A 22,385-nucleotide genomic window follows, 5' to 3' on the forward strand; every position below is an offset into this window, starting at 1 on the left:
AGAAATGAGTGTGTGACTTGAACAGGTAATTTACCCTACCAGTGCCACGCAACAGCCACATTGACCTCAAGCTTAATTATTGTGTCATATGTTCTCGGCAGCTACTGCTGCTTCCAATTAACTCACCTTAATTAAAGCCCCTGGTTTTCAACGTTCTGAGCATAGGAGAATAGATTTGCTGGGAGGAAGCTTTACACTGAGAAGGAATAGTTTGGAGTGGCATGTGCATTGGCTGTGCTGGGACGGGAGGGTGGCGTTCGCATTGGCTGTGCTGGGACGGGAGGGTGGCGTTCGCATTGGCTGTGCTGGGACGGGAGGGTGGTGTTCGCATTGGCTGTGCTGGGACAGGAGGGTGGCGTTTGCATTGGCTGTGCTGGGAAGGGAGGGTGGCGTTCGCATTGGCTGTGCTGGGACGGGAGGGTGGCGTTCGCATTGGCTGTGCTGGGACGGGAGGGTGGCGTTCGCATTGGCTGTGCTGGGACGGGAGGGTGGCGTTCGCATTGGCTGTGCTGGGACGGGAGGGTGGCGTTCGCATTGGCTGTGCTGGGAAGGGAGGGTGGCATTCGCATTGGCTGTGCTGGGACGGGAGGGTGGCGTTCACATTGGCTGTGCTGGGACAGGAGGGTGGCGTTTGCATTGGCTGTGCTGGGAAGGGAGGGTGGCGTTCGCATTGGCTGTGCTGGGAAGGGAGGGTGGCGTTCGCATTGGCTGTGCTGGGACGGGAGGGTGGCGTTCACATTGGCTGTGCTGGGAAAGGAGAGTGGCGTTCGCATTGGGAGGGTGGCATTCGCATTGGCTGTGCTGGGACGGGAGGGTGGCGTTCGCATTGGCTGTGCTGGGACGGGAGGGTGGCATTCGCATTGGCTGTGCTGGGAAGGGAGGGTGGCATTCGCATTGGCTGTGCTGGGACGGGAGGGTGGCGTTCGCATTGGCTGTGCTGGGAAGGGAGGGTGGCATTCGCATTGGCTGTGCTGGGACGGGAGGGTGGCGTTCGCATTGGCTGTGCTGGGAAGGGAGGGTGGCGTTCGCATTGGCTGTGCTGGTAGAGGACAGCTGTGTGCAGTTTGCAGTGTCATTCCCACACCCCATTGGAGGTGAGATGTCACTTGCATTAGGTGTCTCAATGTTGTGGACTGGAATGGAACCCAGGATCCATTTCTAGTGCAACTGGAGGATCTCCTCTTAAACTGGTTTTAGAATCATGTAAATAAAAAATTACTCCTGATTCACACCAGTATACGGTAGAGGTGGGTGGATCAGGCCCAGGGTTTGGTTTTCAGTTGGGTTCCTGCTTTTCACACACCTTCCTGCTGGGATTACGCACAGGAGTTGCAGAGACTTTCCTGAGATCACACGGTCAATGGCCCAAGCTGGATTGGCATCCCAGCTCTCCCAGAGTCCTTTGCACTAACCACATCCTCAGGAGCTTTGCTAAGGGAACTCAGAACCTGGTTCTTGGGTGGTTTTTGTCTCAACCTATTCAACAAACAGCATTAGCGTGAATGCTCTATTCAGGGCTTTGAAATGAAATCAGCCTCTCTTAATCTTGCTGCAGCTTTTTGGGGGCCAGCTGAGCCTTGAAAGATAGGAGCAGCATTCACTGAACCCACACAGCTTGACAGAGTCACGTTCAGTGTTTTGGAAATGTATCTTTTGACTATTGGGAAGGAAATTGGCTACTTAAGATGCCTTTTTGTACATGTAAATTGACTTAGTCCATCAGACTGAATAAATCCAGCTGCTGTATTAACAGCCAATTATAAGAGCAGAGATGGAGCAATAATTCACATTTTGACCAGAATGGCGGCAGCTTAGAAAAAAGGAACGTGTATATACTGACACTGTAAAAGAGTCAAATATGGAAACCAGAAAACAAGGGCTGAGCAAATAGCAGGAGCCTTGTATAATGGCAGAAGGGGCAGCCAAATTTCTAGCAGGATTAGCTGATTAGTGTCAGCCAAATCCAAGACCTCCATCATTTTGTTTTAAATGACTCCATGTAACTCAGTTATACTAGAAAGAGATGAAAGAGGTGGTTTTTGGAGGGAGCTGGTCCTACTTATGGTTAATGTAAAGATTGGAATTCAGGTTTCCAGTTGATTTGTGAGGAAGGGTGGCTTAGTGGTTAGGACACTCAGTCATAGGCGCCGAACACCCATGGAAAAAAATGAGTGAGTGCTGAGCATCCACCGGCAGCCAAGCTCCCCGGCCCTAGCACCCCTGCCGGTCAACTCCTCCCCATCCCTCCCAGCGCCTCCTGTGCGCCGCAGAACAGCTGTTCAGTGGTGTGCAGGAGCCACTGGGAGGGAGGAGGAGGAATGGGGAGGAGGGGTGCTCGGGGGAGGGGGTGGGAAGAGGCAGGGGTGGAGCGAGGGTGGGTTGGGACCTTGGAGGTAGGGGTGGACTGGGGGTGGGGTGGGACTAGGGGCAGAGCGGTGGGAGGAAGAGGCAGGGTGGGGGTGGGGCTTTGGGGAAGGGGTGAAGTGGGGGCAGGGCCAGGGGCAGAGCAAGGGTGGGAAGAGGGAGGGAGGGGGCTTGGAGGAAGGAGTGGAGTTGGGGCGAGCCTGTGGTGGGGGGGGGTCGAGCACCCACTCTGAGTAGAGAGCAAGTTGGCGCCTATGCACTCAGTTAGGACATGGGAGATTTAGGTTTAGCTCCTGGCTCTGCCACCGACTCCTTGTGTGACCCTGGGCAAATCACCCAATCATAGTCTGTTTCCCATCTGTAAGATGAGGATAGCAACACGTCCTTCATCTGTCTTGTCTATGTAGATTGCGAGCTCTTTGAGGCCAGGACAGCCTCTTACTAAGTGTATCTGCCGACAAGCACAATGGGGCCCGATATTGGTTAGGCCTCTAGGCACAATAGTAATATAAATAATATCCCAGCTCGTGCTGTTCTGCACCAGCGGCACCTCAATGTTTGGGATCTCCGATCTCCCCACCCTTGGTTAGGTGTGTCCCAAACACTCATCAGAATTCCACCTCGGTAGAAGATCACTCCTAAGAAGTGTCATCGGGAATGGTTTGAGTGTGTCAGAGAGGTGGGGTGGGAATTAGGTGTGCTGGAACATGGGGACCAGGGGCCATGGCGCCAGCACTTTAAAAAGGGGATAGGTGGTACAGGGAATAGGCGGGAGTGTGGGGAACAGGCCGGGAGGGAGGCGGGCTCGGGGAGAAGGAGTAGCGCGAGGGCAGGGCCTCGGCGTGAATGGGTGATGTGAGGGCAGGGGCTTGGGGGGGAAGGGTGGCACGGGGGGGCAGGGCCACGGTTTGGGCACTGGTGGCCCCCCCACTTTTAAGGCACTTCTGCTGCTCCTGGTGGGAATCAAAATCTGGTTTCAGAGATTGTTTCAGCCTTCACTGCAGAAGATGTCTCGATTCTTCTTCGAGTGATTGCTCCTATGCATTCCAGTCAGGTGTGCGCGCCGCGCGTGCACGGCTCTTCGGAACATTTTACCCTAGCAACTCCGGCGGGCCGGCTGGCGCCCCCTGGAGTGGCGCCGCTATGGCGCCTGTTATATACCCCAGCCGGCCCATCCGCTCCTCAGTTCCTTCTTACCGCCCGTGACGGCCAGTTGGAACTGTGGAGTGCTCTCTGTCCTCCACAACCCTAGCTCTCGCTACTTTTTCTGTACATAGTTGTTTCATTACTTAGTGTAGATAGTTCGTTCAGTTAGTTAGATAGTTTTAGGATAAGGATAAGGGGTTTTTTTCCCCCCCTTTTCCTCTACCGGTGCGGGCTCATGCCCAAAGCACCGGGCTTTAAGCCCTGCGCATCTTGCCAGCGGCATATGCCGGTCGGGGATCCACACGACTCCTGTCTCCGTTGCCTCGGGGAGAGTCACAGGACAGATAAGTGCCCTATCTGTTTGGCATTTAAGCCCCGGACGCGTAAGGAGCGGGACATTCGCCTGAAGCAGCTCCTGATGGAGGCATCGCTCCAGCCCCCGGCACCGACCGCGCCGGCACCGAGGGCTTCATCGGCGCGTAGCGCACTGGCGGCCCCGAGCCGCTTCGGCACCGAGGCTCCTCGACCTCAGCCAGCGGCACCGGCGACCCGGCACCGCTCCCTCTCGCCATCCAGGAAGCGTAAGCCGGTGAAGGTAGCTGCAAAGACCCACGCTCAGGGTCAAGAAGCCCAGCCAATACCACCACCTACGGTACCGGCTGTGGCCATGCACAGGACGTGCACCGTTCCGTTGCCTCCGGCGCCCCAAGGGTCGTCGAGTCCGGCATCGCCATGCTCCCCGGTGCCGACCGCGGTTGAGCTGCAGCTGCCATCCACGCCTGAGACTTTCTCAACGGCGCGGGAGCTCATAGAGCTCACAGAGGCACCGAGCCTCCGGCCCCCGGCACCGCCGGTGCGGGCTGTTGTATCGGCGGGAAAGCCGGCCATGATGATTCGGCCCCCTTCTCCGGACGGACGGCACAGACGGCGCTCCCGGTCCCGGTCTCGTTCCCGGTCCCGACGAAGGTCACCATCCTGCCGCTCAAGGTCCCGGCACCGCTCACCATCGCGGTACCAGTCGCTGTCTCGACGCTGGTCGCAGTCCCGGTACCGTTCAACATCGCGGTACCGGTCGCACTCCCGGCGTCGCTCCAGGTCCCGATCGCCTTCGCGTCGGCACCGACGGAGGTCCGCTTCCCGGTACCGTTCCCGGCACCGTGACTCTCGCAGCCGCTCCCGGCACCGCCGGTCCAGATCCCGGTCGAGCTCCTGGCACCGGTCGAGCTCCCGGCACCGCGGCGGACGTTGGTCTCGGTCACCATCCCGGTACCGTGATGACCGGCACCGATCCTTGGCACCGTCCGGGGACAGGCTGCCACTTTCGACGGCGCAGTCCATCAGCGCCTCTGCACCCCCATGGCCATCTCGCCCCGCGTCGGTCGCTTCCGGGGCAGGCAGCAACGGGCACCTTCCGCCTGCTCCGCATGGTCAACCTCAGGGTGCACAGCAGTGGGGCTTCTGGGTCCCCTGGGCCCAATACGAGACTCAGGGGGTGCCTTTCCCTCCACGGGCCCCTGCCTCCAAGCGCAGGGTACCAGAGACCACCGTAAGTAGACCGCCCCCTTCGCCACCGGGTTCGGTTTCGATACCGCCTGACCCCCAGAGGCATCCTCAGCCCGAGCCAGCCGACCAACCGTTAGAAGATCCATCTACGGAGGCTGTAGTCCAGGGCTTATCCTCGTGGTCGTCACCAGACGAGGCGGTGGCCGGAGCATCTGCCACAGATCCTCCACCAATAGACTTGAGGGCCCACCAAGACCTGCTTCGCCGCGTGGCAAAGGCCATCGATCTTCCCGTGGCGGAGGTTCAGGAGGACGAGGACCCAGTGACGAACGTCATTGGAGCGGAGGCTCCAGTACGGGTGGCCTTACCGTTCATCCGTACGATCCAAAAGAACGCCATGACAATCTGGCAGTCACCGGCGTCCGTCCCTCCTACTGCCCGCGGGGTCGAGCGAAAGTACTCCGTCCCCCGCACGGGATATGAGTATTTGTATACTCACCCGGCCCCAGACTCGTTGGTCGTACAGTCGGTCAATGACAGGGAGAGGCATGGTCAGCCCGCCCCAGCGCCGAAGTCTAAGGAGGCGAGGCGGATGGATCTGTTGGGCCGCAAGGTCTACTCTGATGGCGGTCTGCAACTTCGGATCGCCAATCAGATGGCTCTCCTCGCCAGGTACGCCTATGACATCATGGTGTCCCTGGCGAAGTTTACAGAACTGCTCCCAACAGCCTCCCGCCAGGAGTTCTCAGCGCTGTTGGACGAAGGGAAAAAATCTTCCAGGTCCTCCATCCAGGCTGCTCTTGACTCCGCGGATTCGGGAGCAAGGACCCTGGCCTCAGGAGTGACTATGAGGCGCATCTCCTGGCTGCAGTCCTCCACCCTACCACTGGAGGTGCAGTACACGCTGCAGGACCTGCCTTTTGATACTCAGGGTCTGTTCTCGGAAAAAACTGATTCCCGGATCCAGACCCTGAAGGACGGTCGCATAGCCATCCGCACTCTCGGGATGCATACACCGGCAACACAGCGCAGGTCCTTCAGGCAGCAACCCTCCCGGCCTTTCACTCAGCCACGGTACCGTCCCTACAACAGCAGGCGGCCTGGCCTAAATCGCCGTCGACCATCCGGCAACAGACGCAACCAGGCCCAGGCCCCTTCCAAGGCCCCTCAAGGGTCCAAACAGGCCTTTTGATGGGACGCCCGAGGACGGCCCATCACTCTTCCTACCGGATCCTACCCTTTTGTTTTACAACCACCTTTCCCATTTCTTTTCGGCATGGTCCCAAATAACAACGGACAACTGGGTGCTTCAAACAGTCCAGTCGGGATACCGCCTTCAGTTTGTTTCGCCCCCCCCCTTCCCACCCACCCTCCCTGTCCCTCTTCAGGGACCCCTCTCACGAGCAACTCCTCTTACAAGAGGTCCAGACTCTGTTGAGCGTGGGTGCCATAGAGGCAGTGCCTCAAGACAGGCGGGGCAGGGGATTCTATTCCCGATATTTTCTCATCCCCAAAGCGAAAGGAGGGCTACGTCCTATCCTGGACCTTCGAGAGCTGAACAAGTATCTGCTCAAGCCCAAGTTTCGCCTGGTCACCCTGGGGACCATCATTCCCTATCTGGATCTGGGAGACTGGTTTGCCGCCCTCGACATGAAGGACGCGTACTTCCATGTCGCGATCTACCCTCCCCATCGACGCTACCTACGTTTCGTGGTCAACAACGCACACTACCAGTTCGTAGTGTTACCATTCGGCCTATCCACCGCACCGAGGGTGTTTACCAAGTGCATGGCAGTGGTTGCCGCAGCCCTCCGCCGTCGTCATATACACGTCTACCTATATCTCGACGACTGGCTGGTTCGCGGAATGTCTCGGCGGCTGGTAATGGACCAGATGACAGAAATCCTGTCTCTATTTCAACGGCTCGGTCTTCTCATCAATGCCGAGAAGTCCTCCTTAATTCCGTCGCAGCGGGTGGAGTTCATTGGAGCGGTTCTCGACTCCAAGTTGGCCAGGGCCTGCCTACCGCGATCTCGGCACCAGACACTGGTCTCCATCATTCGAGACCTCGTCACCTTTTCTACCACGATGGTGCGATCCTGCCTCCGCCTCCTGGGCCACATGGCATCCTGTACGTATGTTACCGCGTACGCGCGGCTCCACCTTCGCCCGTTCCAGTCCTGGCTAGCGTCGGTGTACCGCCCGCATCGAGACCCTGTCGACATGGTGGTCACGGTCACCAAGCCAACCCTCGAGTCCCTCAGCTGGTGGCTAGACCCAGACGTCGTGTGTCCGGGAGTCCCGTTTCACCCTCCTCGCCCATCCGCCACTCTGACCACGGATGCCTCAGCGCTCGGCTGGGGGGCTCACCTGGGCGACCTTCACACCCAAGGTCTTTGGTCACCCCAGGAGCTCGCTCTGCACATCAACATCCACGAGCTGCGAGCGATCCGTTTGGCGTGTCACACCTTCCGCACCCGCCTGCAAGGCCGCTGCGTGACAGTGTTCACGGACAACACGACAGTGATGTTCTACATGAACAAGCAGGGCGGAGCCCGCTCCTCCCTCCTCTGCAAGGAAGCGCTGCTCCTGTGGGACTTCTGCGTGACCCACTCAATTCACCTGGAAGCGTCCTTTCTTCCGGGAGTGCAGAACACGCTGGCCGACCATCTCAGCAGGTCGTTCCTCTCCCACGAGTGGTCCCTCCGTCCAGATGTCGTGCACACAATCTTCCGGAGGTGGGGGTTTCCCCAAATAGACCTATTTGCCTCCAAGGAGAACAGGAAGTGCCACCTGTTTTGCTCGTTCCGAGGTCACTCGCCAGGCTCCCTGTCGGACGCCTTCCTTTACTCCTGGAAGGATCACCTCCTCTACGCCTTCCCTCCGTTCCCGCTCGTGCACCGTGTGCTACAGAAGCTTCGGAGGGACAGAGCCCACGTCATACTCGTAGCTCCGGCCTGGCCGAGGCAGCACTGGTACACCCTGCTGCTCGAGCTCTCCGTTCGGGATCCCATCCCCCTTCCGTTATGGCCGGACCTCATCACGCAGGACTTCGGCAGACTCCACCATCCGAACCTGCGGTCCCTCCATCTTACAGCTTGGTACCTGCGTGGTTGACCCACGCGGAGAGGGACTGTTCGGCGGCGGTACAGCAAGTCCTGCTAGAGAGTAGAAAGCCTTCCACTCGCTCCACCTACCTTGCGAAATGGAAGCGATTCGCGCTCTGGTGTGACCAACGAGGCCTCAATCCCTTCGTAGTCCCTGTCCCTACCATCCTGGACTACCTCTGGTACCTTAAGGAGCAAGGTCTGGCGGTCGCCTCCTTGAGGGTACACCTGGCAGCAGTGTCCGCCTTTTGTCCATCTACGGGAGGTCGGTCCGTCTTCTCCAACCAGATGGTTTCCCGCTTCCTTAAAGGCCTGGACCACTTGTACCCGCCCGTGCGGCGTCCTGCCCCGACCTGGGATTTGAACCTCGTTCTGGCCAAGCTTATGGGACCGCCCTTCGAGCCTCTAGCCACGTGCTCTCTGCTCTACCTCTCCTGGAAGACAGCCTTCCTCGTCGCAATTACATCAGCGAAACGAGTCTCTGAGCTCCGTGCTCTAACGGTTGGTCCACCATACACCGTCTTCCACGGAGACAAGGTGCAGCTTTGGCCACACCCGGCCTTCCTCCCTAAGGTGGTGTCGGCCTTCCACCTCAACCAGGAGATCTTCCTCCTGGTCTTCTTCCCGAAGCCGCATGCCTCACCTCGTGAGCAACAGCTTCACACCCTGGACGTCCGCAGGGCGCTTGCCTTTTACATCGAGCGGACGAAGCCCTTCCGATGTTCGACCCAGCTGTTTATAGCAGTCGCCGACCGCATGAAGGGCGAGCCGGTCTCCTCGCAGCGAATTTCCTCATGGGTTACGGCATGTATTCGGACGTGCTACGAGCTTGCTCGCGTGCCACCATGCCGCCTCACTGCTCACTCGACGAGAGCGCACGCCTCGTCGGCCGCCTTCCTGGCCCATGTCCCCATCCAGGACATCTGTAGAGCGGCTACCTGGTCTTCTGTCCACACCTTCGCCTCCCACTATGCGTTGGTGCAGCAATCAAGAGACGATGCAGCCTTCGGCTCCACAGTATTACACTCCGCCACGTCTCACTCCGACCCCACCGCCTAGGTAAGGCTTGGGAATCACCTGACTGGAATGCATAGGAGCAATCACTCGAAGAAGAAGAGACGGTTACTCACCGTAGTAACTGTTGTTCTTCGAGATGTGTTGCTCCTATCCATTCCAGACCCGCCCTCCTTCCCCACTGTCGGAGTAGCCGGCAAGAAGGAACTGAGGAGCGGACGGGCCGGCTGGGGTATATAACAGGCGCCATAGCGGCGCCACTCCAGGGGGCGCCAGCCGGCCCGCCGGAGTTGCTAGGGTAAAATGTTCCGAAGAGCCGTGCACGCGCGGCGCGCACACCTGACTGGAATGGATAGGAGCAACACATCTCGAAGAACAACAGTTACTACGGTGAGTAACCGTCTCTTCTAATGCCTCTATCAGTAATGATGAGGAGAAGACGTGATTGCAGGGCTGTGTGGACTTTTCTTTTTCATATTTCTTTGGGGCAGCGTCAAAGGCTGATTGCTCCTAGAGGGCACAGACAGTTCTTGAGACTTCAGACTCACGGAGATGAGCTGAATTAATTGCAGATTATGTTCCAGGGTGAAATATGAGCTCTGATGTTGTCTTATTTGCTCGATGTTCCCTTCTCTTAAGCTGATGACCCCTCGGTGGCTTTCCTTTCAGTCACAGCTCCTTTGTTTTCTGTGGTCTCACCCTTTATTAATTAGAAGGGCTGACACTGCAGCTCAAGACATTTATCAGCCTGGTACAATTGTAATTAATCTCACAATAAAGCTGCTTGAGATGAATTCATACAGGGCCCACTGTACCAGCAGTAGCACACAATGATAGGAGTGGTTATACTGGACCCCTCTCACTAGGGCCTACACCACGGAACATGGCGCATGGTTTGATGTGAGTTCATACTGGGTAGCTGTGTGTCTTGGAGGCATTAACACAAAACAAGATGTGTTGCTGTAGCACATACCCATGTGTCTCAGGTTCACCAAATGGGATGCATGCAGTACAGGGCCAGGTATGTGAAATAACCATACTCCCTAGGTCCTGCTGCTGCTCTCACTGGATGGCTGAATGGTGATCAGATACCACAGTGATGGGCAATGATACAAAAACCTACAAAGGTAGCTAATTTCTGTTACATCTTTGCAACAATTTGCCAATGAGGCCACCTCACCTGGGTAGTTAACACCTGCTTCTAGCACAGTCAGGCTTTTACTTCTGGCTTGACTGAGTGTTGTCTTTTCCCCAGAGCTCCATTTTCATTCTAATGCTGTAGTCACAACTAGAGGTGCGTGTGGACCAGGACACCAGACTGGAACCCCATGCGATGACGGAGAAGTGCACATTCTGATCTAAACTTCACAGCTCAGACCCCTTCATGTCAGACGGGTGCAAACAGGACTAGAGCCCTGTCAGACTTTGGGGAAGTCGAGGTCTTCAATTAAAGTGGCAAATCAGAGCAGAACCCTGTCTAACATCAGGGTAGTTTGGATCTGGATCTGAACTTCATAGCTTAGACCCACCTGTATTTACAAGTTTCTGTCCTTCAAGGTGGATGAAGGTCAAATACATAATAAATTGCTTTTGGATTAGGGAAGGACAGATTTACAGTCTTTAACCACTGAATTATGAGCTACTTTTGCAAGTATTTTACTGGGTTAAAATCTAGGGATGGCCCAACCAGACCTGAGAAAGGAAGAACCAGCCCAGCCCTGTTTTTAACGGAGGGTGATTAACCAGTGGAACACACTACCAAGGGAAGTCATAGAGTCTTCATCTCTTGATGTCTTCCAATCAAAACTGGATGCCTTTCTGAGAGATAGGTGTAAGGCCAGGTTTACCATGCCAAGTTTGATTGGCACAGTCAGGGGCATGAAAAAAACACACACACGCCCTGACTGACATAGCGATACAGGCGAAACAGTCCATGTAGGTGCAGCTATACTGGGAAAAGAGTTCTTTTACCAGTACAGGTTCTGTCGTTCAGGGAGGTTTGACTAGACTGGCAAAAGAACACCTTTTACGGCATAAGCTGCATCTCCACTAGGGGGCTCTGCTGGTAGAGCTGTATTGGCAAAGCCTTTGGAGTAGGGGTGGGCAAACTTTTTGGCCCGAGGGCCACATCGGGGTTGCAAAACTGTATGGAGGGCCGGGTAGGGAAGGCTGTGCCTCCCCAAGCAGCCTGGCCCCCTCTCTCTCTGCCCCCTCCCACTTCCCGCCCCCTGACTGGCCCCCTCAGAACTCCCGACCCATCCAACCCCCCACTGCTCCTTGTCCCCTGACCGCCCCCTCCCAGGACCCCCCCACCCCTAACCACCCCCCAGGACCCCACCCCCTATCCAACCCACCATCCCCTGACTGACCCCTGACCCCCATCCACACTCCTGCCCCCTGACAGGTCCCCCAGACTCCCACACCTATCCAACCCCACCGTTCCCTGTCCCCTAACCGCCCTGCCCCAGAACCTCCGCCCCATCTAACTGCTGCCTGCTCCCTGCCCCCTGACTGTCCCCCGGGACCCCCTGCCCCTAAATCCAACCCCCCTGCTCCCCGCCCCCTTACCATGCCGCTCAGAGTGGCAGGATTGGCAGCCATGCGGCCCGACCGGAGCCTGCCACACTGCCCGAGAGGAGCTCACAGGCCCACCGGCCAGAGCGCCAGCAGTGCGGCGAGCTGAGGCTGCAGGGGAGGGGGGACAGCAAGGGAGGGGCCGGGGGGCTAGCCTCCCTGTCTGGGAGCTCAAGGGCCGGGCACTCAAGGGCCAGGCAGGACAGTCCTGCAGGCTGGATGTGGCCTGCGGGTCGTAGTATCTGAGTATCTGAGTGAAATTCTATGTGTTATACAGGAGGTCAGACTAGATGATCTAATGGTCTCTTCTGACCATAAACTCTATGGTTCTATAGACTCTCTACCCCAGGCCCCCCATAGCATCCCCATAACCTCTTGAACCTTCCACCAAAACTTTTTAAGGTGTGAAAAAGTTTGTATCCTGTTTTCCCTGTATTATTTTACCTATTTCCTCTGCCCCTTTGGCCTGTACTCATGAGATTTCCGTGGCCACTTTTGTAGGCCCAATCTTCTAGAGGTTTCTTTGAGCTTTTGATGTTTGCCCATAGTTATGTAAAAGTGCCCAGCTGCAGCAGCTGGTTTCTTTGGGGGATTTACCATAGGCAATGGTCAAATGGATGAATAAAATATGCCATGGGTCCATCTGAGGATTTCTGGGAAAATTCCTGTCAGACCTATGAAATATGGATTTGAAACCTTTTCCCATGGACTGTGATGGTTTACAGGTTAAAAAAAACAGGTTCCAAACAAAACAAAGGATTTTCACAGATGTTGTGTAACTCTAGGATTTTGCTTGTGATGTTAAAACAAACAAACCTGTTCTTGTTTCATGCAAAGTTACCATCAGAATTAATCTTAGTCTGACATTTCACAGTTCAAACCCACCTGGATCCTTTTAAAAAATTGCCCACAAGAACCGGATGTCCTCTCTTGTTATCTGTCACTAGGAGCTGTTCAGCAGTTTATTGTTGGCAGTTCTCAGTGGTGTTTCATCAGGGTAATAACATACTGTATCATCTGAAGGAATAAACTTGCCCTGCCATCATGGGCTGGTAGGAAGGTATGGGCGATTGACTGTATATTACGGATCCACTCTGAAGCTCATTCTGTGGAAAAGACACTCTCAGGTCATTGGACACAAAATGTAGATTTTGGTTTAAAAAAATGGAAATCTTTGCCCTGTTATACGGGAGGTCAGACTAAATGATCAGAGAGGTCCTTTCTAGCCTTAAACTCTATGACTCTGTGAAATGTTTTAATTAAAAAGAAAGAAAGAGAGAGCAAGGAATATGCAAAGATGCTTTCTCGTGGTGGGATGGGTTAAAACACTCCTCTGCAGCCAAGCAGCCGTCTCTTTCAGATCACAGTGCCCCTAGTTCCAGCTCTCTGACTGCTTATATCCTATAGCCTTCTCTGGAGATTAGCACCTCTACACACTGAGCTACAGGAGCTTGGAGCAGCAGCTTGGAGGCATGGAGAAAGTCATAAACCTCTTTATGTTGTCTCGCCACTAGAGGGGACAAAGAGACACGGTGCCAATGTGTCAGTTGGCAACAGCATTGGGCTAGGATAGGAAAACCAGGAAGTGAAACTGTGTGTAAACAGAAAGCCCAAGTGGAGCGAAGTGCGGTGTATAAACAACCGCCGGGAGGTTTTGAAATTCCTTCAGCTGCCCTAAGTTGGAGCTGAAGTCCAGGGGGCCGAGGGCTAGAGGAATGATAGCTGCACGTGGAAAATAAAATAGCTGGAGTTTCCAGAAGAAAAGATGGGCTTGTGGGCGACGCTTGGTGTGCGATTTATTGACCAAGGAAATATTCACCATGGAGTAGGCGGGGCAGAGAGGTCTGGAGACAAGAGACCAGGAGAGAGCTCTTAGAATGGAAGAATGGCCAGGTGGTTGTAGGCTGTTATCCTAGGACTGGGTTCATGTCCCTGCTCCACCCCAGACTTCCTGTGTGCCCTTGGTCAAGGCACTTAGTCTTCCGGTGCTTTAGTTCCCATCAGTAAAATGGGGATAATAGGCCTGCACTAGCTCGCTAGGGTGTTGTGAGGATCAGATGCTGTGATAAAGGGGGGCCATATAAGTCCCAGAGAGAGGTATCTAGAGATACTTTCAGAGCCTGTGGTACCAGTTCAGGCCCCGCAGTTGCCCTCCAGGGCATAAGCCGAAGGTGTGTTGATCAGATGAATTAGCAATTTAGCAATGCGTTCTAGAGCCGAGCTTTGCAAACAGGCTGTCTGCTGTGCTGAGCCCGGGTCTGTCCAAACAGAACTGAAGCAACAGGGCAGTATGTGTGGGGCGGGGTGGACGTGAGCCTGTGCGTGGGTGTTTGTTTCAGTGCTGGGTGTGTGTGAGCAAGGGAGAGGGTGTGGGGCAGAATCCCCTGGTGTAACGCCATTGATTGTAATAGGGTTGTGCCGGGTTGGAACTTGGACCAACATGTGTTACAAACAGCTTTATTCAGGGGCCGCACTGTGGCATTCCCTGCGTGGCTGGCCTGGGGAGCTCTGCACAGGTTCCCTTCTGAGAGGCTTGGCTCCAGATTGCTGCAGCAAGGAGCGTGAATGGCTTCACACCCTGCGCTCCAGAAAGGAACTGGGAGCAGTGTAGCAAGACTGAAATGTTCTCTCCCTTCCTCCCGCAGCTGACCAGAGTGCCTGTGGAGTCGTGCGGGCAGTACAAGACCTGCAGCGCGTGCCTGGGCTCCGGGGACCCCCACTGTGGCTGGTGTGTGCTTCACAACACGTGAGTACGGCCCGATGGCATTTCCCTCCATCCGGCCCTGCCTCCCGTGCGCTTTTCTCACTCTCTACCAGGGCACGCAGCAAAGCTGCAAATGGACAGGGCTGTCCCTGGTGGGGCACAAGACATCACTCGAAAATGCGATCCGAGCAGCTCAGTTGGGGCCTCGGAGACTGAGAGAGAGTGTCCTTGCTGAAGCAGTCGTCTTCCTTTCACTTAGAATGGTAAAGAGAATAATGACAGAGACAAGGCAGTCTGGGTTTCTCCCTTCTGAGTGCACATGTGAGTGGATAAGGAGGGACTCAGCAAGACCCTGGTCCAAAGTCCATTGAAATCAATGGAAAAGCTCCTGTTTGCTCCACTCTGTTTTGAATCCGGCCCATTCGCTCTCCACTGACTCTCTACTGTTTACATTGTTTTGACTGCTGTTGATTTCAAGGGAGTGACTCCTGCTTTACACTATCTGGAGAGGAGAATCAGGACCTCAGGATTCCATAGGCACAGGGGGCCACATTCATAGGTAACGTGTAAGGGAGAACTGCCCCGTTTCATCTCAGTCAAGTGTTAGCTCTGAAACCTAGTGACAACAATTTAAATGTCAGCCCAACTGTTTCAATGCAGATCCATCTGGCTCTTCTGGGACAGTGGGCAAAGTCTGAGCAGATAATTTCCACCCCGCGTGGGTCCCAGGATCAGCGTTCAGGAGGGAGTCTGCTCACTAAAATGGCACTGCAGGGAAGGAAGCCATACTCTGAAATACAGCCTTGCCAGGTGCCTCTAGAATGAATGCAGAACTTCAGTTGAGGTGGCCCCAGGCCCTGCTGACATTGCAGCACTTTGTATTGTTTTCCTTTGACCCCGAGGCTTCCTCTCACTAACCTCAACACCCATCTCCCCTTCTGCCCTGCAGAGAACCCTCTTCCAGTGCCAGAGAGAGCTGGGTTTCAGGCTTGTCGAGCTCAAGGCTGGGGCAAGCTGTGAATGGTGGGATGGCATCACATGCCAATGGAGCCCGTGGCCTGGCAGCATGTCTGATCTTCATGGCCATATATAGACCAGCAGAGTGCAGCTGGGGGCAGCGGGGATGAATATGCCCAAAACGAGGAGTCAGGTCCCGCCTTTGCTTAGGCCCTGCACTCACTCAGGAGATCCTGGGCACACCTGGCCTGAGCTGAGGTTTGTAAATGTTACCCCAGCTATACCGAGCAAGCTGCATCCAGGGCCCTGCTAGTCCCTCTTGGTCTGAGAACGTGAGGCCAACACTTGTATTCAACAGCCAGGTTTGGTGTATTCTCCCTCTGCTCTTCTTCTCCCGGGCCCATCACCGTGGCACCCGAGCAGAGTGCTTTTTGCTATCAGTGACCTAGCCAACGAAGGGGCCCACCTCTTCTGTATCAAGGACCTGGGTGGATTGCCATTATTGATTTGTTTATGTAGCATCTTTCACTGGAATCAGTCAGCTTTATGTCAAATGACCCTCACGGGACAGAGGGATTGGCTGGCGTGTGGGCTTGGCAATGTGCTAGGAGGCCTCTTATCTCTAAGTCATCAGCTCCATCCATCCCAGAGTGACTGAATGCCATTAGTGTCTGATCGGTGCTTGGTGGCTTGCATGCAATGAATCGGTGGCTCTTGGTTCATTTCCTAGCAGGCAGGTGTCCACCTCCCAACAAACAGCCACCTTTTGTGCACTGATTGGTCTCCTCAGTGAGGGTCTCTGCAGAGCAGCCATGAACTCCGTGCCCAGCTCTAGAGATGGTTCCTCTGGGTTCAGGTTGAGGCATATTGGAGGCATCAGCATAGGGGAAGCGTATGGTGCCTCTGCCAGCCCAGCACCCTTTGTGTAGGCACATAGGGGGTGTCGGGGCTGTCAAAGCACGCTGAACCCCCCACCTGTGGGATCTGGCGCTGTGTGGCTGCTGATCACGTGCAGCGTATTCTGAGGGTGCAAGGAGTGACAGATCCTCCCTCCTACCCAAGTCTATAGGAACCTGAAGAACACTTCGGTGTGACTCGGGCACCCATCACTGCTGAGAACCCCCCAGGCGGAGGAGTGAACCCAGCACCTCTTGGTCTAAAGCATGAGCCTCTACTACTGGAGCTGAAGGACTCATTCCTTAATTGGAGAGCAGTAGCAGGCTGTTATCCTGTGTGGATCAGCCCCGAGGAGTGGGGGCACAGGTATGCTTGTCCAGTGCAGTGCATTAGTTTGATGGTGATTGTGATAGTGATGTATGAAGCACACGGCCGCATCACCAAAGTTCCTGAGCTGTGGCACAAACATCATGAATACGTCACGTATCCCTTCCTCTCCAAACCAAGAACCAAACACGGCCGCCTCCGTACCGAGCGGGAATGGGGGGCCCTGCCCAGGGTCTAGCATTAAAAAGCAGCTCAGACATTTTTCAGACAATTATTGGACGTCGGGCTGGGGGATGGCAATGCAGATAAGGCAGGGAGGGTATTTCCATTGTCTAGCTAAATCCCATTCATTTACCTGCAAGGTGAAAGTGGAGTCCCTGAAAGGTGGGTGAAGTTAGAGCACAGACCCAGGTGTGCCTTGAATACCAGCCTGACGTCACCCAGCTCATTTCTTCTATTGGAGGAAGCATGTAAATCTGGGTCTCGAGGTCTGGCCTGGAGAAGTAGGTGTCATTGCTACCCGACTGGCTCAGTGATAGGGATTCCAGATGCATAGAAGAGATCATCACACCACATTAGCTGCTGATTGAACCATGGCAATACCAGATATTTCATCTCAGGCTATTGCTGCAGCCACCCAGGGTCAGTGGCAGGGATCAAGCAATCAATGCACCTAGCAATAAATCCCCAGAGAGAGAAAAGGGGCAGAGACAACTGCAGATTGCACAGCAACTTGGTGCAAGGGAGCTAAAGAAAATGCTAGCCAGCGTATAGTAGGGAAAGGAGAACTGGATTCAAGACTAGGAATCCCATGTGCAAACCTTCCCCCCAACACCCCCCTTCTCCTCCCTTAAGGAGGAAGGATGACCTTGTTGTTAATACACTGGCCAGCACAGCAGGATTCCTGGGTTCTATTCCCAACTTTAGGACAGACCTGGGAGCTTGTTGCTTAACCTCTGCTTCCTCCTCTGTAAATGGGGCTGCCCTTTATTTACATGCCTTACGGTAGGGCCATGAGGGCTAATTCACCTTGGCTTTTGAGGTGCTCCGAAAGGAAAACATGTAAATCCTCCCTCTAAATTCCTTTCCTTCGTCCTGCTTCCCAGGCGTGAGCTCCGGGCCACTGCTGCCCACGGCCTCGCCTGTCCTTGGGCGAAGCCACTGTGTGCCTAGAACCCGAGTCCTCCCTCGCTTCCCCCAGTGCCACGCCACTGACCTCAGGAAGGTAGTGCTGGGGGGAGGAGACTCAGGCTCTATGGGTTTTACTAGGAAACGGTATAAGTCAGTGACCCCAACTCCCTAAGAAAAGACGACAGTGCTGTGGCCACTTCACCACTCTCTGCCCTTGCCTTGTTGTCCTGTTCCCGCCCCATTGCGTCCCGGGGCCTCTCTCCAAAGCTCCTGTAATACGTCTGATCTGGTGGGGCTGGGTGAGCAAGTTTGGCTCCAGGTAGAACCACCCGGCCTGGCAAAGGACGCTTCGCCCTTAAACCAAACCTGGAGTGAACTAGGCACTCGGGAGGCTGAGAAGGTGCCAGGAGTTCTTTGTCTTCTCTGCGATCTCTGGGTTTATTTTTTTTTATCTGCCTGCCTCTGCCCCTCACACTGGGCTTGGAAACAGAAGGGCCAAACCACATGAGCCAGGCTGTCCAGGGCATTTCCAGCCAGGCAAGCAGCCGGCAGTGCCAGATATCCCTGGTTTCCCATAACCTCCAGCTCCTGTTCTGCAGAGTTAAGCTGTCCAGCTGCCTCAGGGGAGCAGCACCTGGGTGTTTGGGTCCTTATTGGCACTGAACCTTAGAACATTGTGAAGTTCATTAATCAGCCTTTCCTAGACTTGTTGTCCAATCAAACCCCCACCCCTCCGCCCACACGAGATCTCCAGGAAAACTTGTCAGAACCGTTGCCTGTCACTAGTGTTAATACATCACCCTGTGTCACCTTTCAGCCAAGGGTCTCAAACGCTTCGTAAGCAGGAAGGAGTCCAGCCTCCTTTGAGGTAAAGTGATCCCTGTTTTACATATGGGGAAACTGAGGCATGGAGCAGAGACGTGACTTGTCTAGGCCCTCGCTGAAAGAGTAGGAATGGAACTCGCAGCTCCAGACTGCCAGGCGTGTGCCTTAACTACAAGAGCATCCTTCCTCTCCAGTATCAATCATCTTTAATTAATGGCAGTGCAGGGTTATGCCGTGGGCATGCCGTAAATTGCTCACCTAACGGAGAAGGGTGGCCTGTCGGGTGCGCGTAGCTGTCTGTTTATTTCTAGAGTGCTTCTCACTGTTGGATCTGAGCATCAGTAACTGAGGTGCTCAGTGTAGATGTCAGTGCACGCGGCTTCTAAGGTTACCCCACAGCCCCATCCATCCGTTCTCTGGAAGCTCTGAGTCTCCAGCCGTTGATCTCTAGTGAATGCTTTAGCCCGGAGGGCTGGGAGCTGGGACGGTGTCTGGTGACTGCTTTGTGATCCAACTTTGCATTGCGATCCTGAATTCTCTGTGCAAGGGGCAGCGTGCCAGCGCCCAGGAATTGATTTCTGTGACTCTCCCATCCTAATCTTACAGGGGGAAATTTGACTCTATTGAGAGAGAGAGACGGGGGTGGGGGGAAGCGTGAGGAGGGGGTAGGGAGGGACATTGATTGGCTTCTACATGGCAAGGAAGAGAGCCGGTCACTGGAGCTTTGCATTGCTGTATCTCTAGCTCTCATCTCATTCCTCTCCTTTCAGTGGCTCAGCTCCCCTCCGGGGCTGCGTTTAGGCCTCTTTAGGCTGTGATGAATCATTTAGATGGTGTAAATTGAAAACATGGGGCTCGGCTTCTGCACAGGTCTCCAGGGAGGCTGAGGGAGGGGCGGTAACCAGGCTGGCACAGAGAGACCAAGTGCCTAGGACAGAAGGCAGCTGGTGAACCAAGGCCAACTGCAAGGTCACGATAGTGTCACTGAACCAGAGCACGAGGACGGGACGGTGAAAGTTTTCTCTCAGTGGGAAACAAATCGCTGCTTTTCCACTTGCTGCCGCAAGAGGCATCATCGTGCCAACCAGCCTCCTGAGCCGAGTCCTGCCCAGCAGCGCCCTCCAAATCTGGGGACCGACCCCTCACCCCGCCACTTCCCTCCGCCTGCCCTGCCTCCTCTGTCTCTGGGCTTGCTCCAAACGGTGTCTCAGTGCTTCCCAGCCATGGAACAGCTGAGGGTTGAGGGACTGAGAGGAGCAAGGAGGCAAATGGAAGGATCCTCCCCAGATGTTTGATCATGACTCCAAGACGTTGGAGAGTGGCTCAATCTCAGGCAAGGAATGTATATTTTAGGATGGGGGATAAACCTGCTGTGTCCATAATTCCCCCTCCCTATTTGGATGGGGGGAGGAGTCACTGGCTTGTGGCCATATGAATACCTGTGCAGCATCCTGCACGCACATGGCTGTGGCCAGGCGCACAGGGATACATGCCAGTCCCAGCATGCAAAACCACACCCACCAGCAAATACTTGCCCAAAGCACACACATCCACAGCCCGAGGCACCAGCACCCCAATCACCTCCAGCATGCACAAGCACCCCCCATCTTCCCGCAACGACGCTCTTGCCTGTCATGCAACCCACATGTGCCAAAACAGACATGCACACAGAGACACGCATGCAAATGTATGCCACATAAATGCGCACTGGCCAACACCTCTCACTCCCTCACCCCCACACACTGAGTTACATGGTTGCCTTTCTTCCAAACCTGGACCCCCACCACTCCACGTCAGTCTCGCCAGCTGCAGCAGAGGGCCCGTGCCACTTATGGAGATGAAAGAGTGTGAAAACACCCTCCTCTTTACAGACGTACCCTGCTCCTGCAAACACACATGGTCACCAGTTAGGATCTTAGCAACGTATAGCACCAAGTTAGGCCACAAGCTGCTGTTCCTCCAGCCCTGAGCAGCGGCAGCGTGGAGCTAGGACGTGGTTGCAGTGACTACCGGAAGGGGATTCTTTCCTGAGGCTGCTGGCCAGAGGCAGGAGTCTGTGGTTTAATGCAGGCTGGGCTGCCTAGTGTCACTGCTATGTAGGGACGCTGTAAGGGTATGTCTGGCCTAGAGCTGGAAGGTTTCATTCCATACCCGTTGAGCTAACTTACGAAAAATAGCAGCCTAGCCATGGCTTGCCCAGTTGCCTAAGTCCATAGCTAGAGTTTCAGGTGGGATTGTACTTGAGCCGTCCCACCGGCCATGGCTACGCTGTTATTAGCAGGCTAGCGCCGATCAAGCTAGTGTGGGTCCGTCTGCCTGAGCTGGAAATGACAGCTCCAGCTCCAGCTCTAGCTCCAGGCCAGACATAGCCTAAATCCTGGCCGAGGCTAAGCAGTCACAGCAGGAACTGCTGGCTACAGCACATCGCCCAGCTGCAGGCACAGTCTGCAGCCAGGGAATGGGATAAGAAGGAGTTGCCAGGAGATTTATCTGCTAGTTCCCAGCCTTGGGACCTGACCTTGCTCTTGCTGAAATCAAGCCAGAGGGAGAGAGAGAGAGAGAGAGTGTGTGTGTATGTGTGTGTTATTTTTCCTCGGTTTAGGAAACCCTGGTGATGCTCAGGGACCGCTCAGTGTTTGAAGAGCGCGGCTTTATTCTGCATCTGGCTCCAGCCGGCTGTTTGGAACAAGAGTTTCACAGCACCCTGCCCAGCTTGTCTGTGGGAAGCACCCCACAGCACTGCCCTATCTTATGCCAGGGGAGGAACTGACCCCAAACAGTCCTGGGACAGGGGAAGCACAAGCTGCCTCTCTGGGTCCCCGTGCGGGGCTCTGTGCAGGTGCTGCGATGCATTGGCCCTGTCACCCAGACTGCCTCAGGCTGCTCTCTCGGCTGTCCTCCAGCGGAGCAGGCTGGGCCTGGCTAGCGATTAGCTACCACCATGGGGAAACAAGAGTTTCTGGGGCAGAAAGTCCTGTCTGAGAGGGCATCTATCCCGTCAGTTAGCTCTGGTCTCCGGTGTCCGCCCCCTTTCACCCTGGGATCTGGGGAAGCTTCTCCATCCAGAAGTCTCGAGGCTCATTTCTAACAGACTGTCCTGGTACAAAGGAAAACTGCACTTAAACAACTGGCCTAGTCTGGGGGCTTTTTTCTTATTTTTCTTCCTCCCACAGACTCATGCCCAGACCAGAAAATAACGCTGTCTCGCCTCGGCAGGTAACGTGATGCCACAGAGTAGGCACAGTCTCATTGATCGACCCTGACTTTACCTTTCTTGGTCAAAGTCTTCTGAGTCGCTAAAGAGAGTCTCCGGTAACCCAAGCCGCCTGCAGAGGCAGCGATAAGATCAGGCGCGAGCTCTTTAGAAGTCTTTCTCTCGCTTGACTTTTAGTCGGCTGAAAGGATGTTGCTCCCCCATGGGCTGAGGTTCTCCCGCTCTGAACTCCTTTAACAAGCGCTGCCATGGGAGACAGGAAATGTCGGGGCCCGCTCTGGGAAGTGATGTTTGCATGGGAAGGCCAGGAGGGATTCAGAGGGGGGGACAGGAAGAGCACCCCAAGCCCCACGCTGTTCAGAACGTCAGCTCGGAGCACTGGCGAGTGAATGGGATGGTGGAGCATGTAGATTCCTGCTCCTGGCTTGAGCCTGATCCTGGGAGGTATCCTGCACCCACAGTTTCACTGAAGAAACCCGCCCTCAGGGGCCCAATTCATTATTGTCTGTGTTACACCAGGATGTAAACTGCTGTCACGTCAGAATGGTAATGTTTTGCATTGGTGTAAACAACTGCACAAGAGCAGGGCAATGATGAATTAGACCAGGTGTCGGCAACCTTT

General features: G+C 55.0%; 1 protein-coding gene across 7 annotated transcripts in view; it reads left to right on the forward strand.

Annotated features, from left to right (window-relative positions):
• PLXNA4 (plexin A4) overlaps positions 1-22,385 on the forward strand; it is a 684,054-nt gene that overhangs the window by 430,563 nt on the left and 231,106 nt on the right. For all 7 annotated transcript variants that reach the window (XM_045028652.1, XM_045028703.1, XM_045028642.1 and 4 more), the window contains one exon: positions 14,354-14,454. In XM_045028652.1, the coding sequence (XP_044884587.1) occupies positions 14,354-14,454 (101 nt within the window). The remainder of the gene's footprint in view (positions 1-14,353; positions 14,455-22,385) is intronic.

The sequence above is a fragment of the Mauremys mutica genome, chromosome 1 (assembly GCF_020497125.1).
Source record: "Mauremys mutica isolate MM-2020 ecotype Southern chromosome 1, ASM2049712v1, whole genome shotgun sequence".
Classification (NCBI taxonomy): Eukaryota; Metazoa; Chordata; order Testudines; family Geoemydidae; genus Mauremys; species Mauremys mutica.